Consider the following 14849-nt stretch of genomic DNA (forward strand, 5'->3'; position numbering starts at 1 on the left):
GTTATTTGGAGTACGGCTTTATTCTGGGCTCGGGCAGATATCCCGGGTCAGTGCCCCGGGCAGTAACAATCCAAGTTCTTGGAGGTATACTGATCAGGTGTATACTGGTACCTAATCTAAATCACAGTTACAGGTAAATATATATATTGGTTATGTAATGAAGACGAAAGTGGAGATGAATTTTGAATCGAATTGGCAAATCGGGGATTTTTCTAAAAAACAATGCTTATAGTCTATACTACTACATAAGAATAAATGTTGAAATAATTTTAACATACAATGTACGTTATAAAATGGATAAGCAATAAGTGGGAAAGCTTTAAATATTACTAAATATCAAACGAGTAATTTAATCTTATTATTTGTTATTATACTAATTCCACGGACTTCGATAATTAATATATAACTAATCTAATTCCGTGCTAATACAGGCCGCGTTCATTTATCAAAGCTTTGGTCGCGGTTAGTATCGACATTTTCTTCTGCTTCTGTAACCCGTGACACAACTCATGTATAAGTACATTTAACAACTGAATTTGATCTAAAATAATACGACTGTCGTTTAGTCATTTTTGCACGTTAAAATTAAAACTGATTAGAGACATCGAAAATCCGGATCGAAATTTACATGCGTTTCTAAATTTACATAGAACATGTTGTCGCTGATACATGCACTATGCAATGACCCGTTGCAAGCCTTTTTGGTATCTTTCGAACGAACATTTATGCCAAATATATTTACAACGCTGTGGTTTATGTTATAATAAGTGATATGTCAAATTTTATTTCTAAAAACGGAAAACAACATGTTTCCGATTGCACAAAATCGAAAGCGAAAGTAGGACAAACCGAAGATCAAGAATTCCCATAAGTCGAAGCGTGCCGGCGACCATTCCTGTCGTCGATGTGTTGGCTGGGGCCTGTCGTCACCATCTAACCTTTCTGTTGTTACTTTACAACTGTCTGAACGGCGATATCGTATAAAACGACATACAGATACTTCTGTCTGTTACAAGAATCATTGACGTAATATGCATCGGAGAGGTGCAAGTAAGGGGCCTAGTGGCAGTGCTGTCGTCACAGCCAGAGGTACGTGGATACTAATGATGTGTCATTGTGATTGCAAATCACGTGCTGAAATACTACATTTGTATACACTTTATATGAAAGACTGTAGTCGCAATATTAAAAAGGTTACTGATTCGGGTTTTAATTTTTTTAACATTTTAAATGTTAACTTTATTTATTTCACAACAATTATGAAACAAGTTAATTCATTTTATATTAATAATTCTTGTTGGCTCCGATTTTAGCATGCAGGCGTCTTAAAGTGGGAGGGAGGGAACCCAAATGGTCGGGCAGGTGACCCCATACCTTTTCACATTCAATCGGGGAATCGAACCCTGGTTGCCTTGCATTTTGATACATGATAATCATATGTTATTGAGAACATTCATGTGTAGCGGAATTGGACTTGTACATGATAATCATGTTATTGAGAACATTCATGTGTAGCGGAACTGGACTGGGTCCATACATTGTTCTAACATTGGTGCATGTGGCCAACCCTTGTTCAATTGTAAGTATTGGGTATACACTTGGCAATGGAACCTATAGGTTGTAAACTGATGTTTTCATGGGCAAAGTCTTGGTAGGGCGTCCTTCTAGAGTTTGGGCGGTCCCAGGTTCTAATCCTTGTCTGGCCGTGTATTTCTCTCTCTTCAGGCTGTTACACACGTAAGTCCCAAGTCTGCCACTCTACCGCAGATCAAGCTAAAGGGAAATTCACTTTAGCGCAAAGCTAGACGGCAGCAGTAATACTATGTTCAATTAGATTTAACTATCACTCCCCTCCAACCTTTTTAATGTGTTCACCCTCGAACACCACAACAACTAAGGTTCTTGATCCCTATCACTGCAGAGAGGGCCACAAATGTAAAGGATGCATTGTAAATTATCTCAAAGTTGCCTTACGAGCTTCATCTAGAGGGAATTTCCGTTAAGCTCAGTGGATGAACAGAATAGAAAGTCGGGGACCGCTGGCTTAATCCCCAGGAAACACATATATGATTATAATTATTTCCTTCCTTTTATAAAGTCATGCTATTCACCCTCCCCTTTCAAGGTAAGAGAGAATCCTCGGTGGGGAGCAAAATACCCTGTGTTGTAGTTGTCTTCATGGGAGAAGACTTGGAACAGTGGGTACGTGGGAAGCGTAAACTCAAAACAAGTGCATTGTCCGTAGTGTCAAAGTGGCCTTACACCTTGGGGGAATTTTCCTTTAGTTCAGCGGTATAGCATCTGATTAGAAAGTCTAGGATAGCAGGTTTGTGCCACAGCAAATGTGCATATTCTTTTTAGTGCCGGTAAATGAGTTAAAACTTTCAGATAGAAAATATTTAGTAGAGTAAAATTACATACAGAATTATGGGTTTTTACCTTGTATGTTGACCAAATTATTTAAGGTTGAAAAATGTTGTTTAACAGTGATTAAGCTAACCGCTTTTTGAACACCTGGACCTAGATAGCTCAATTGGTTAGAGTGTCTGTCTAGAGTTTAGTGGTCCTGGGTTCGAATCCCAATTCATTCTCTCTTTCCTGTTACACTATTAGTGAACCAGAGGTCCTAGTGAGGACCTCTAGCGAAGGCATTGGAAAAATAATGACCTTTTACAGATGTAAAATATATTTGAAAAAAATGTACTATAAATGTATGAAAAATATGCAAATGATGTCAAAGTAGATCATTTTAACCAATCTTAATTCATCCTGTTTTGGAAGTTGCAATCATAAAAAAACCATGATATAGGGGTCAGAATTTTCAATTTTCTGAAAAAAGTCTGGGCAATAGACCCTTGTACCATATTGAGATAGCACCTGTAAAAAACTGTAGATTATTTTTTGAGTTATTGAGAGAAAGCAAGTTTACAAGGAGTCTAAATGAAATTGGGAAGGCAACCACCCCGGAGAATAAAGTTGAAAAAATATTAAATATTTTTTAAATTTTAAACAATCACCCACAGTTTCCAGTTATGTCATTGAAAGGAAGCCATGTAGGAGACACAGGCTGTCGTAGATTGAATATAAATGTTAAAAACTAATGATGACACAAATCTCTCGGACTATACGTGTTTGGTTTGCCTATGGTTTGTCACTGTTAGGTCTAAATTAAAATACTTCTGTTTCCTCTTACTCTTACCCTGCCAACTGGTGACGATGGTCTACCCTTATTCCATTTTGGAAATAAAAATAAAATTTAAAGCTTGATTATACAGGATTATGGTTCATGAGTTATCATAGAAACTGTGAATTCCCTGACCCATTGGCTCTAGGTATTGTGACATGTTTCTACTCTATTGGCCCTAATGACCTCTTATATGTTGATGGGCTGTTAAGAATATACTATTAATATTAATAATTGTTTCTACTCCTTTACCATATTTTGTTTTCAGTGTATCACTGTGGGCAATATGCCAGACCAGACTTTCTGGTAATACTTGTTTTTACAAAACATTAGATATATACATGTATAAGCTCCTGCAGGGTATCCAATGGTGCAGATTTCTACAGAAAACTATGGTATATATATATATTACTAGGCCTACACATTCTGCTAAGAAACTTACATACTCAAGTAATGATTTAGTTAATAGCTGTCCATTATAGCTATTAAACTATTTTCTGTCAATGCTGAAACCCCGAACAGGAAATGACGGACATTTGCTTTACCTGTGGTCAAATTCTTTATTTTAAGACAATGAATTGAAATCTTTTGAATTGAAAACCCACAGGCCAATCAGCCGAACGTCCGGTTGATGACACTGCTTGGAGTGAGGATGACATGGATGAGGTCAGCCCTAAGCGTGAGGCCAAGCGTCAAAGGGGTAGGAGACAAAATGAATGGTTCATGGAATGGCCTGTAGTACTTGGTGTACTTGTACTGGTGGTGGTGGTGCTGTCGGTGCTGGGGTATTTTGTGTAAGTAAATGTTACTTCATTAATTATAATATTCATGAGTTTGCATTAAACAGTATAGGGCTCTGTCACACACCTGCATCATGATTCTATATTTGATAGGTAAATGTTTCTGTGCAGTAATCGATTTAATGTTGGTTTTTGTATCAGTAGCGAAATGTTTACTTGTACTTTTTTCCCACATATGTTCTAACTTTCAAAATTTTTGTAGAAAGCTTACAACCCTCGCAATTGAAAGAAATGTATGCCTTCCTTATCACACTGACATTGTGCCAAGGTCAACAGACCTGAAATTTGTGCGGATAAGTCCCATGAAATTGACCATTTTAGCAAAATCCCAGAAAATTAGGTACCTAAAAGATAAATACTTCAATTTTATTTTTTTTTTACTTATTTTTATTTATTTTTTAATAATAAAATTCAAATAAGATAAAAACTGGAATTGTAAAAATAAGATTTTTTTTATTTAATTTTCAAACAGTTACAAACAAAGTTAGAAAATAATGGAAAATTAGTCTTTTTTTTAATAATGTAAATACTGGTAATCCCTAATGTAGAAAATATATCTTAGATCATATCCAGCATCTGAAGCAGGTGTAAAAGATGTGCATTGATTAGGTTGCCTTACAAGCGTCAGCTGTAGGGAATTTCCCTTTAGCTCGGCTGTAGAGCATCGGGCTGGAGAGCCAAGGGTCGCGGGTTCAACCTTAGCGACGGCACTATTATTATCACTATTCCTCGTCCTATTACACATGTATTGAGATACATTTAATACACCAATAAAGAAACTCTAATTGGTGCAGCTCTCGCACTTTTTAGCTGATCTGGCCCGAAGGGCCCAGAGAGCTTATGCCTTGGCACAGCTTCAATCTGGCATCAACTTTTTTTTGTAAAACAGTTATTTAGCTGATCAGTACTTCAAACAATATTTGTTAATATCTGACCTATGACATCCAAAGGAGTGCCATGCTTCTGGCATGTAGCAGGTAAGGATGAAGGGCTTTCAAAATAGTTCAAACAAATGATTATAACTATCTTTCAAGGTCACAGGGGTCATATTAGTTCATATTTAAAAACATACATTCTGGATTAACGATAGACCTACGGTTATGTTATTTGACAAATCACATGCTTAAGTGAAGTATGTGCTTCTATCTATATATATATATATGAATGACCATGAAATGCTTTCAGTTTAACTTATGACATTTTCCTAACTTATGTCTCATACTGTATTGTGCACTTATTGTATGTTTCAGATAAAAAGGACAGAACCAATCACAACATGCGCCAGTGTCACCAGTAATTATATATTAAGTTGGTACTAACTTATTTGGCCGACTAGTTTCCACCTCTATGTGCAAGGATTCATTAGGACACTTTTCAACAACAATTTTTCCCCTGAAAAACTTTTTCTAGAAATGAAGCCTCCGACATAGAGGTGAAACTAGTCGGACAAATAAATTAGTACCAACTTACCGGTGACACTGGAGTATGTTGTGATTGGTTCATCCCCTTTTTGTATTTAATTATTCATCGATTAATCCATATCCAAGTGAATCGACCCAATGAACAATCCACTGAATTTTGGATTGATGCTGGGTCTACTATCCTGTTAAATATTGTATGTTTCAGTGCTAACCTTACTTCCCGATTCCAAGAATTGGAAAGAAAAGTATCTTTTGACAAGAATAGAATAGAAGAATTGGAAAGAAAAATATTAATTGACAAAGATATTGATCAGTTGCGAGATGATATTAACACATTGGAAACCAGGAGTTCAGATTTGAAATCTGTTGTTGAAAAAATGGATGAAACCATTCCCAAGTTAGTGGCTGATGTTGAAAAATTAGATAATACATTTGGAATACTGAAACCAAAAGTTGATGAAGTAGATGAAACAGTTGTCGAATTGAAACCAAAAGTTGAAAAAATGGACGAAACTGTAGTAACATTGGAACCAAAAATTAAAACATTAGATGAAATTGCAACAAAATTGGAACCAAAAGTTGGAAAACTAGATGAAACTGTAGACATATTGAAACCAAATGTTGAAAATTTGGATGAAATTGTTGCCAAATTGAAACCAAAAGTTGAGAAAATGGACGAAATTGTAGTAACATTGGAACCAAAAATTAAAATGCTAGATGAAGTTGCAGCAAAATTGGAACCAAAAGTTGGAAAACTAGATAAAACTGTAGTCACATTAGAACCAATAGTTGAGAGAATGGATAAGGCTGTAGCCAAATTGGAACCAAGTGTTGAAAATTTGGATGAAAGTGTTGCCGAATTGAAACCAAAAGTTGTGAATATGGACGAAATTGTAGTAACATTGGAACCAAAAATTAAAATGGTAGATGAAGTTGCAACAAAATTGGAACCAAAAGTTAGAAAAATAGATGAAACTGTAGTCAAGTTGGACCCAAAAATTGAGGAAATGGATAAAGCTATAGACAAATTGGAACCAACTGTTGGAAAATTAGATAAAACTGTCCTCGTTATGGAACCAAAAGTTAATGATTTAAAAAAAACTGTTGACCAATTGGATGGAAGAGTTCAAGATTTGGGCAGCAAAGTATCCGGTACAGAGAGTAAGTATAATGGGTATACAGGTGTTACTAAATATAAATATTTCATGTTTTGTACTGTGGTGAATTTGCCTTTTGTTCGAAAGCAAAAATTTGATAATATAAAACTATGATTATGATTTGGCAGTTGGAATCTATTAAAACATGTTTTCTTGAACATAGTAATATGTACCGACTGATTTTTAGCTCACCTGGTCCAAAGGACCGGTGAGCTTATGCCATGGCCCACATACGTCGTCCATCGTCCGTCAACTTTTCCTAAAAATCACTACTAGTCATGAACGACTAGCAGATTTTGACCAAATTTGGTCAGAAGCATCCTTGGGGGAAGGGGAACAAATTTTGTATAATGGTGGGTCTGGCCCCCCTGGGGGCTGAGGGGTGGGCCCAATAGGGGAAACACAGCAAATTCTTTAAAATCCTTCTTTTTCTGTAGGAATGAAAGGATTTGTTCCATATTTAGTCCGAAGCATCTTTGTGGGAAGGGGAACCAATTTTGTATAAACGGTGGGTCTGCAGGCCCCCTGGGGGGCTGAGGGGTTGGGCCCAATAGGGGAAACAGCAAATTCTTTAAAATCCTTCTTCTTCTGTAGGAATGAAAGGATTTGTTCCATATTTGGTCTGAAGCATCCTTAGGGGAAGGGGAACACATTTTGTATAAACCATGGGTCTGGCCCCCCTGGGGCCTGAGGGGAGGGGCCCAATAGGAGAAACATAGCAAATTATTCTTTAAAATCTTTCTTCTTCTATAGGAATGAAAGGATTTGGTCCATATTTGGTGTGGAGCATCCTTGGGTAAAGGGGAACCAATTTTGTATAAACAGTGGATGTGGCCCTCCTGTGACCTGAGGGGCAGGGCCCAATAGGGGAAATAGAGGTAAAAATCTTTATTATCCTTCTTCTACCATAGGGATTAAGGGATTTTATCCTAATTTAGTCTCGAGCATCCTTGGGCAAAAGGGACTCAATTTCCTATAAACAGCAAGTGTGGCCCCCTTGGGGCAGAAGGGAGGGGCCCAATAGGTGAAACATAGCAAATTCTTCAAAATACTTCTACTTTTGTAGGAATGACAGGATTTTGTCCAAATTTGGAATGAAGCATCCTTGGGTGAAAAGGGAATCAATTTTGTATAAATGGTGTGTTTGACTCCCCTGGAGGCAGAGAGGCGGGGCCCAATAGGGGAAATAGAGGTAAAACCTTTTAAATCATTCTTCTACCATCAGGATTAAGGGATTTTATCCTTATTTAGTCTGGAGCATCCTTGGGCCAAGGGGACTCAATTTTGTATAATTGGTGAGTATGACCCCCCTAAGGGCTCAGCGTTTGAAGTTTGTTCTCGCTATATCTCAATTACTGGATGGATCTTTCAGAAATTTTATATGTACTTACAGCACCTGCCATGGAGTGCTATATCTTTACTTCATACCAATTATTTTAAAACATATTCAGGTGAGTGATATAGGCCCTCTGGGCCTCTTGTATGTTATTAGGACCCAGCATAGTAATATGTACCGACTAGTTTTATGTTATTAGGCCCGGGCCCAGCATAGTAATATGTACCGACTAGTTTTATGTTATTAGGACCCAGCATAGTAATATGTACCGACTAGTTTTATGTTATTAGGGCCCAGCATAGTAATATGTACTGACTAGTTTTATGTTATTAGGGCCCAGCATAGTAATATGTACCGACTAGTTTTATGTCATTAGGGCCCAGGATAGTAATATGTACCGACTAGTTTTATGTTATTAGGGCCCAGTATAGTAATATGTACTGACTAGTTTTATGTTATTAGGGCCCCGCATAGTAATATGTACCGACTGATTTTATGTTATTAGGGCCCAGAATAGTAATATGTACCGACTAGTTTTATGTAATTAGGGCCCAGCATAGTAATATGTACTGACTGATTTTATGTTATTAGGGCCCAGAATAGTAATATGTACCGACTAGTTTTATGTAATTAGGGCCCAGCATAGTAATATGTACTGACTAGTTGTATGTTATTAGGGCCCAGCATAGTAATATGTACAGACTGATTTTATGTTATTAGGGCCCAGAATAGTAATATGTACCGACTAGTTTTATGTCATTAGGGCCCAGGATATTAATATGTACCGACTAGTTTTATGTTATTAGTGCCCAGCATAGTAATATGTACCGACTGGTTTTATGTTATTAGGGCCCAGCATAGTAATATGTACTGACTAGTTGTATGTTATTAGGGCCCAGCATAGTAATATGTAAAGACTAGTTTTATGTTATTAGGACCCAGCATAGTAATATGTGCCGACTAGTTTTATGTTATTAGGGCCCAGCATAGTAATATGTACCGACTGATTTTATGTTATTAACGTCAAAATGTGTTGTAGCAATCAAGGTGTCTGTCTGTCTGTCTGTCTCTCTCTCTCTCTCTCTCTCTCTCTCTCTCTCTCTCTCTCTCTCTCTATCTGTCAGTGGGTCGGTCTGTCCGAATGGCCAATCTTTCATTTCTTCAAACAATCAGGATGAAGTCCCAGTTGACCTATTGCAATTGCTTTTTATCTGTACAATTCACATTTTTGACTTCTTCTCCAAAACCACTGAACATATTTCAATAAAACTGTGCAGGAAGGTTGAATGTTAAAAGGCCAACCAGTAGTGCAAATTATATGGTTCTAACCCAACCCCAACAGGGGCCTGAGGGGCAGGGCCAAAAGGATTCAAATTTATGGTACGAAACTTTAGACCCTGACTTAACCCCAGGGCCTGAGAGGTAGGGTCAAATGTGGTCAAATTTGGCCAAATTTCAACAAATTTTTCTTCAGACCCAAATACAAATGTACGCTGAAATTATATACTCGTCATGGATGGAAAGGTTCAAATGTGCTTTATATTCTGCCCTGGGGCGTGGGTTAAAATTTCCCATTGTTTATACAGAAAAATAATACTTTTGGGCATATTTTGCTTATGTTCTGTGACATATTATTATACACCCCGCAACGAAGTAAGGTGGGGGGTATAGGTACTGGAATCCGTCCGTCTGTCGACAAAAAATTGTACCTCCTATTCCTCCTAGGTTTATGCGTGGATTGACTTTAAATGAACTTGTGTCTCCCTGAACGTCATTATGTTCCTTCAATATTTACCAGAGTTATGGCCCTTGACTTCTGTAAACAGGACATTATGTTACTGAAATGGCTAATTATCTTGAAACGGAGGTGTTATGTATGCACATATACATTGTAATGTTGTAGGAATTAATGAAAGCTACTCTTCAGACAAACTTCTGAGGTCATGGGGTCAAAGGTCAATAATTAAAGGTCATGAATGAATAACGTTACTGAAATGGCTAAATATTTTGGAAACAGAGGTATTATGTATGCACATATACATCGGAATATTGTAGGGATTAATGAAAGTTACTTCACTGACAACTTCCGAGGTCTTGGGGTCAAAGGTCAAAGGTTAAATTACTGAAATGGCTAAATATCTCAGAAACGGTAGGTATTTTGTGTACACATATATATACATTAAAACATTGAAGGCATTAATGATAACTATCCTACTGACAGCTGCCATGATCGTGGGGTCAGAGGTCAAAGGTCACGAATGATTTAGGTTACTGAAATGGCTAATTATTTCAGAAACAATAAGTTTTTTGTATACACATATACATGTATACATTAGAGTATCGTAACAAATTATGTAGGCTATATTGTGATGATCTTCCAAGGTCATGAGGTCGTAGCTGTTTATTTTAGAATGCGGGGATATTAGTTAGCCCATAGGCGACAGTTCTAGTTTAAACTTGGTTGGAGTTATCATCATTTGATTGCAGTTTGATGGTATATGAAAATAAACATGACTTGATCCCAGTCTAGGACCTGAGGGTTGGGCCAAAAGGGGTCAAATTGACTAAAAGTTTCGCAATCATCTTCTTCATGCCAATATTTTGCGGGAATCAAACACTCTTCATTTATGGAATAGTCCAAAGGTGCTACATTAAAACTGTGCATTTGGTTGACCCCGGGTCAGCATGTCACCCCTTGAGGATAGAGTTTATATCTAGGGAATTAACACTTCTGGGGGTATTTTGCTTATTTTTAGTGGGATATAATTCAAACTTCATGAGAATTATTATTATGTGCAGTTTAATGAAATGAAGACTTAGATCCTGACTAACCCTTAGGGCAGAAAGGGTCAAATTGGTCAAAATTTAAACAATCTTTTTCCTTAGACCCAAATATTCTGGAATCAAATACTAATCATGGATGGAAAGATCCTAAAGTGCTTAGTCAGAAAGTGAATTTCACTACCCACTGGTCCCAAATTCCTCTCCAGGGAGGGGGTAGATTTTACTTCCGTGTTTTTGTATGAGCAAAGTGCTTACTAGGGGAACAATTGATAATTAACAGGTTTTATTTGTGGGGAACAATTGATCATTAACTATCTTTTTAAGGGAACAATTGATCATTAACTATCTTTTTAAGGGAACAATTGATCATTAACTGTATCTATTTGAGGAGAATAATTGATCATTAACTGTATCTTTTTGAGGGGAACAATTGGTCATTTAATGTATGTATTTGAGAACAATTGATTGGTCATTTACTATATCTATTTGAGAACAATTTGTCATTTACTGTATCTATTTGAGAACAATTGGTCATTTAATGTATCTATTTGAGAACAATTGGTCATTTACTGTATCTTTTTGAGAACAATTGGTCATTTACTGTATCTTTTTGAGAACAATTGGTCATTTACTGTATCTATTTGAGGGGAACAATTGATCATTAACAGGTTTTATTTGTGGTGAACAATTGATCATTAACTATCTTTTTAAGGGAACAATTGATCATTTACTGTATCTATTTAAGAATAATTGGTCATTTACTGTATCTATTTGAGAACAATAAGTCATTTACTGTATCTATTTGAGAACAATTGGTCATTTACTGTATCTATTTGAGAACAATTGGTCATTTACTGTATCTATTTGAGAACAATTGGTCATTTACTGTATCTATTTGAGAACAATTGGTCATTTACTGTATCTATTTGAGAACAATTGGTCATTTACTGTATCTATTTGAGAACAATTGGTCATTTACTGTATCTATTTGAGAACAATTGGTCATTTACTGTATCTATTTGAGAACAATTGGTCATTAACTGTATCTATTTGAGAACAATTGGTCATTAACTGTATCTATTTGAGAACAATTGGTTATTTACTGTATCTATTTGACGGGAACAATTGATCATTAACTGTATCTATTTGAGAACAATTGATCATTAACTGTATTTATTTGAGGAGAACAATTGATCATTAACTGTATCTGTTTGAGGAGAACAATTGATCATTAACTGTATCTATTTGAGGAGAACAATTGATCATTAACTGTATCTATTTGAGGAGAACAATTGATCATTAACTGTATCTATTATAGGAGAACAATTGATCATTAACTGTATCTATTATAGGGAACAGTTGATCATTAACTGTATCTATTTGAGGAGAACAATTGATCATTAACTGTATCTATTTGAGGAGAACAATTGATCATTAAAACTGTTGTTGTTGTTTATTGCAGAACTGAGAGAAAATGTTACAGAGATTCGTGATCTCTTGGATAACCTTGGAAATTATTCTTGGAAAAAACTGCCAGAGAGTCTAAACAGGTTAGACAACCTGGAGCTAACCTCACGCTCTCAATATTCCTACATATGTAAGTCAAGTCTGCATGATCTTAAATGCCAAGGCCCCACATTTCTACCCTGGGTAAGCCAAGGTCACATGGTCGTAAAGTCAAAGGTCTCATGACTTTGTCTTTGGTAAATCTTGGTCACATGATTATAAATGTCAAGGTCCTACTTAACAGTCCTGTGCAAGTCAAGGTTACATCATTGTAAAGGTCAAATTTTCACCCTGTCCGTTGTAAATCAAGGTCATATGATTTTAAAAGTCAAGGTCATATTCCCTCTGATCAATGTTAATTGGTGTTCCCTGGTGACTGTACATAATGGTTAATGTCAAGGTCAGACTAAATGGCCTTTATTTCATCTACACATGTGTATTTATGACAAAATGGGTTTTGAAACAATAATATTAGAACAGAAATTTATGTAAATAAACAGGTTTAATGAACAACAGTGATTATAGTGTGGTCAACACCTCAAAGTCCAGTACTTTCTGTATTTGTTGTAGATCTGCTGCTTCTGATGACCGTTGGTCTGACCCTTTGGTCATTGTACAGCTATTCACAGATGCCGGGTATGAAGAATGCTTTGGTCAATCAACAATATGAGCTTACATCCCAGTCAGGTGACCAGACACCTTCTGTGCATGAGGAGTCGTATTGGGTGAGTATGTATACATACCTACTGTAGGTACTGTAGACACTTTAGTAAAGGGGCCAGACACAGCCTGCCCACCAGGAGTTGTATAGGGTGAGTATGGATACATACCTACTGTAGGTACTGTAGATGCTTTAGTAAGGGGCCCAGACACTGCCTGACCACCAGGAGTTGTATAGGGTTAGTATGGATACATACCTACTGTAGGTACAGTAGACACTTTAGTAAGGGGCACAGACACTGCCTGACCACCAGGAGTTGTATAGAGTGAGTATGAATACATACCTACTGTAGGTACTGTAGACACTTAAGTAAGGTGGCCAGACACTGCCTGCCCACCAGGAGTTGTATAGGGTGAGTATGAATATATACCTACTGTATGTACTGTAGACATTTAAGTAAGGGGCCAGACACTGCCTGCCCACCAAGAGTTGTATAGGGTGAGTATGGAAACACCTACTGTAGGTAGTGTAGACAATTAAGTAAGGGGCCCAGACACTGCCTGCCACCAGGAGTTGTATAGGGTGAGTATGGATACATACCTACTGTAGGTACTGTAGACACTTTAGTAAGTAGCCAATACAGCCTGACCACCAGGGGTGAGTTTTACTAAGCAACTTAAGTTACGATTTTATCATAACCTTATCTTACGTTAAATCTCCGTCTTACTAAACTTCGTATCTTAAGTTACGTGTAAAAACCCATCGTAACTTACGACAGCTTAGGGGCTACCCTAACTTACGATTTTGTCTTAAGTAATGAACTTTCTTAACTCAAATGGATTTATTTAACGCTACAGGTTTCTTTGACGGGTGGCTTGTGAACGACATCAAAGATCTCACTTCATCCCAGCCCATATGTTGTTGGATGATTTCTTCACTTTTCTAAAGTACTGTATTTAAACAGACACAATTGCATTTTAATTTTGTCTTCTTTTTTTTAAACGAAAATTGTTGCCATAATCCTTAGCTCCTGCTACAACAATTAATAATACTAGAGATAAAAAAGGTAAATGTATCGAGGCGTAAAAAGAAAAGGAAATGTAGATACAGTTCTCCGTGTTTGTTTTTAGGGGTCTTTAAACTGATATTGATAATCATCATATGAGAATATGTTCAAACCAATCATATAAAAATAGTAATTGATTCACTGAAACCATAATACAATTACAAGTTTACAATTTTTAAAAGATAAGGTTAGTGCAGGCAAATTCGGCAAGCACCCAAATCGCCACCCGGTGACGAAATTGTGTCATATCACGTCATATTTACAGAAGATGTGACGAAAATAATGTCACTGGAATCATCAGCACAGGCACAGCTTTTAAACATTATGACAAGAAGCGGTATAAGAAGAAAAAACAATATTATTAATTTAAACAGTTATAAAATCGCTTGTAACATGACGACGATCTAAAACATTTGGTCTGTGCGCTGGACATCTCGTCAACTAATACGATCAATCTTACATGTACAAATTGTGGTAACATACTCTACACAGAGGAGAGGAAACAAGGGATACTTTTTTGTTGAAATGAATAAATAAATGGATAAATAAATAAATAAAAGGACATACTGTAGCAGTTCAGTAAAGAAAGACCATAATGATGTTAAGGTTCAAGTAACATCTTCTGCACAGCAGGCACAATAACATGTTTCTTTTTTTAATAATCTGAATATATTTATGACGGTTGATATTACAACTGTGTAAGTATTTAGGAGTTATATGGTACACAGACCATACGTGAGAAGGATGGTAAATCGGTACACATTTTTGATAAATAACTTTGCGATCGCCTTTTGTCCGTCGTCGTCCGTCGTCCGTCCGTAAACAATTTACATTTTCGACTTCTTCTCCAAAACCCCTGAACCAATTTCAATGAAATTTTGCAGGGACCTTCCATGGACAAAGGTCAACAAAAATAGTTGCCGGTTTAGTCCTA

At 36.6% G+C, this 14849-nt stretch overlaps 1 protein-coding gene across 1 annotated transcript in view; it reads left to right on the forward strand.

Moving 5' to 3' along the window:
- Positions 1–661: 661 nt before the first annotated feature.
- LOC110465671 (myosin heavy chain, fast skeletal muscle-like) overlaps positions 662–14849 on the forward strand; it is a 19532-nt gene continuing 5344 nt past the window's right edge. The window contains exons 1-5 of the mRNA XM_021521633.1: positions 662–1089; positions 3792–3978; positions 5611–6566; positions 12145–12279; positions 12759–12913. Of these exons, the coding sequence (XP_021377308.1) occupies positions 1032–1089; positions 3792–3978; positions 5611–6566; positions 12145–12279; positions 12759–12913 (1491 nt within the window). The 5' untranslated portion in view covers positions 662–1031. The remainder of the gene's footprint in view (positions 1090–3791; positions 3979–5610; positions 6567–12144; positions 12280–12758; positions 12914–14849) is intronic.

This window comes from Mizuhopecten yessoensis, unplaced genomic scaffold (genome assembly GCF_002113885.1).
Source record: "Mizuhopecten yessoensis strain PY_sf001 unplaced genomic scaffold, ASM211388v2 scaffold11097, whole genome shotgun sequence".
NCBI classification, from domain to species: Eukaryota; Metazoa; Mollusca; class Bivalvia; order Pectinida; family Pectinidae; genus Mizuhopecten; species Mizuhopecten yessoensis.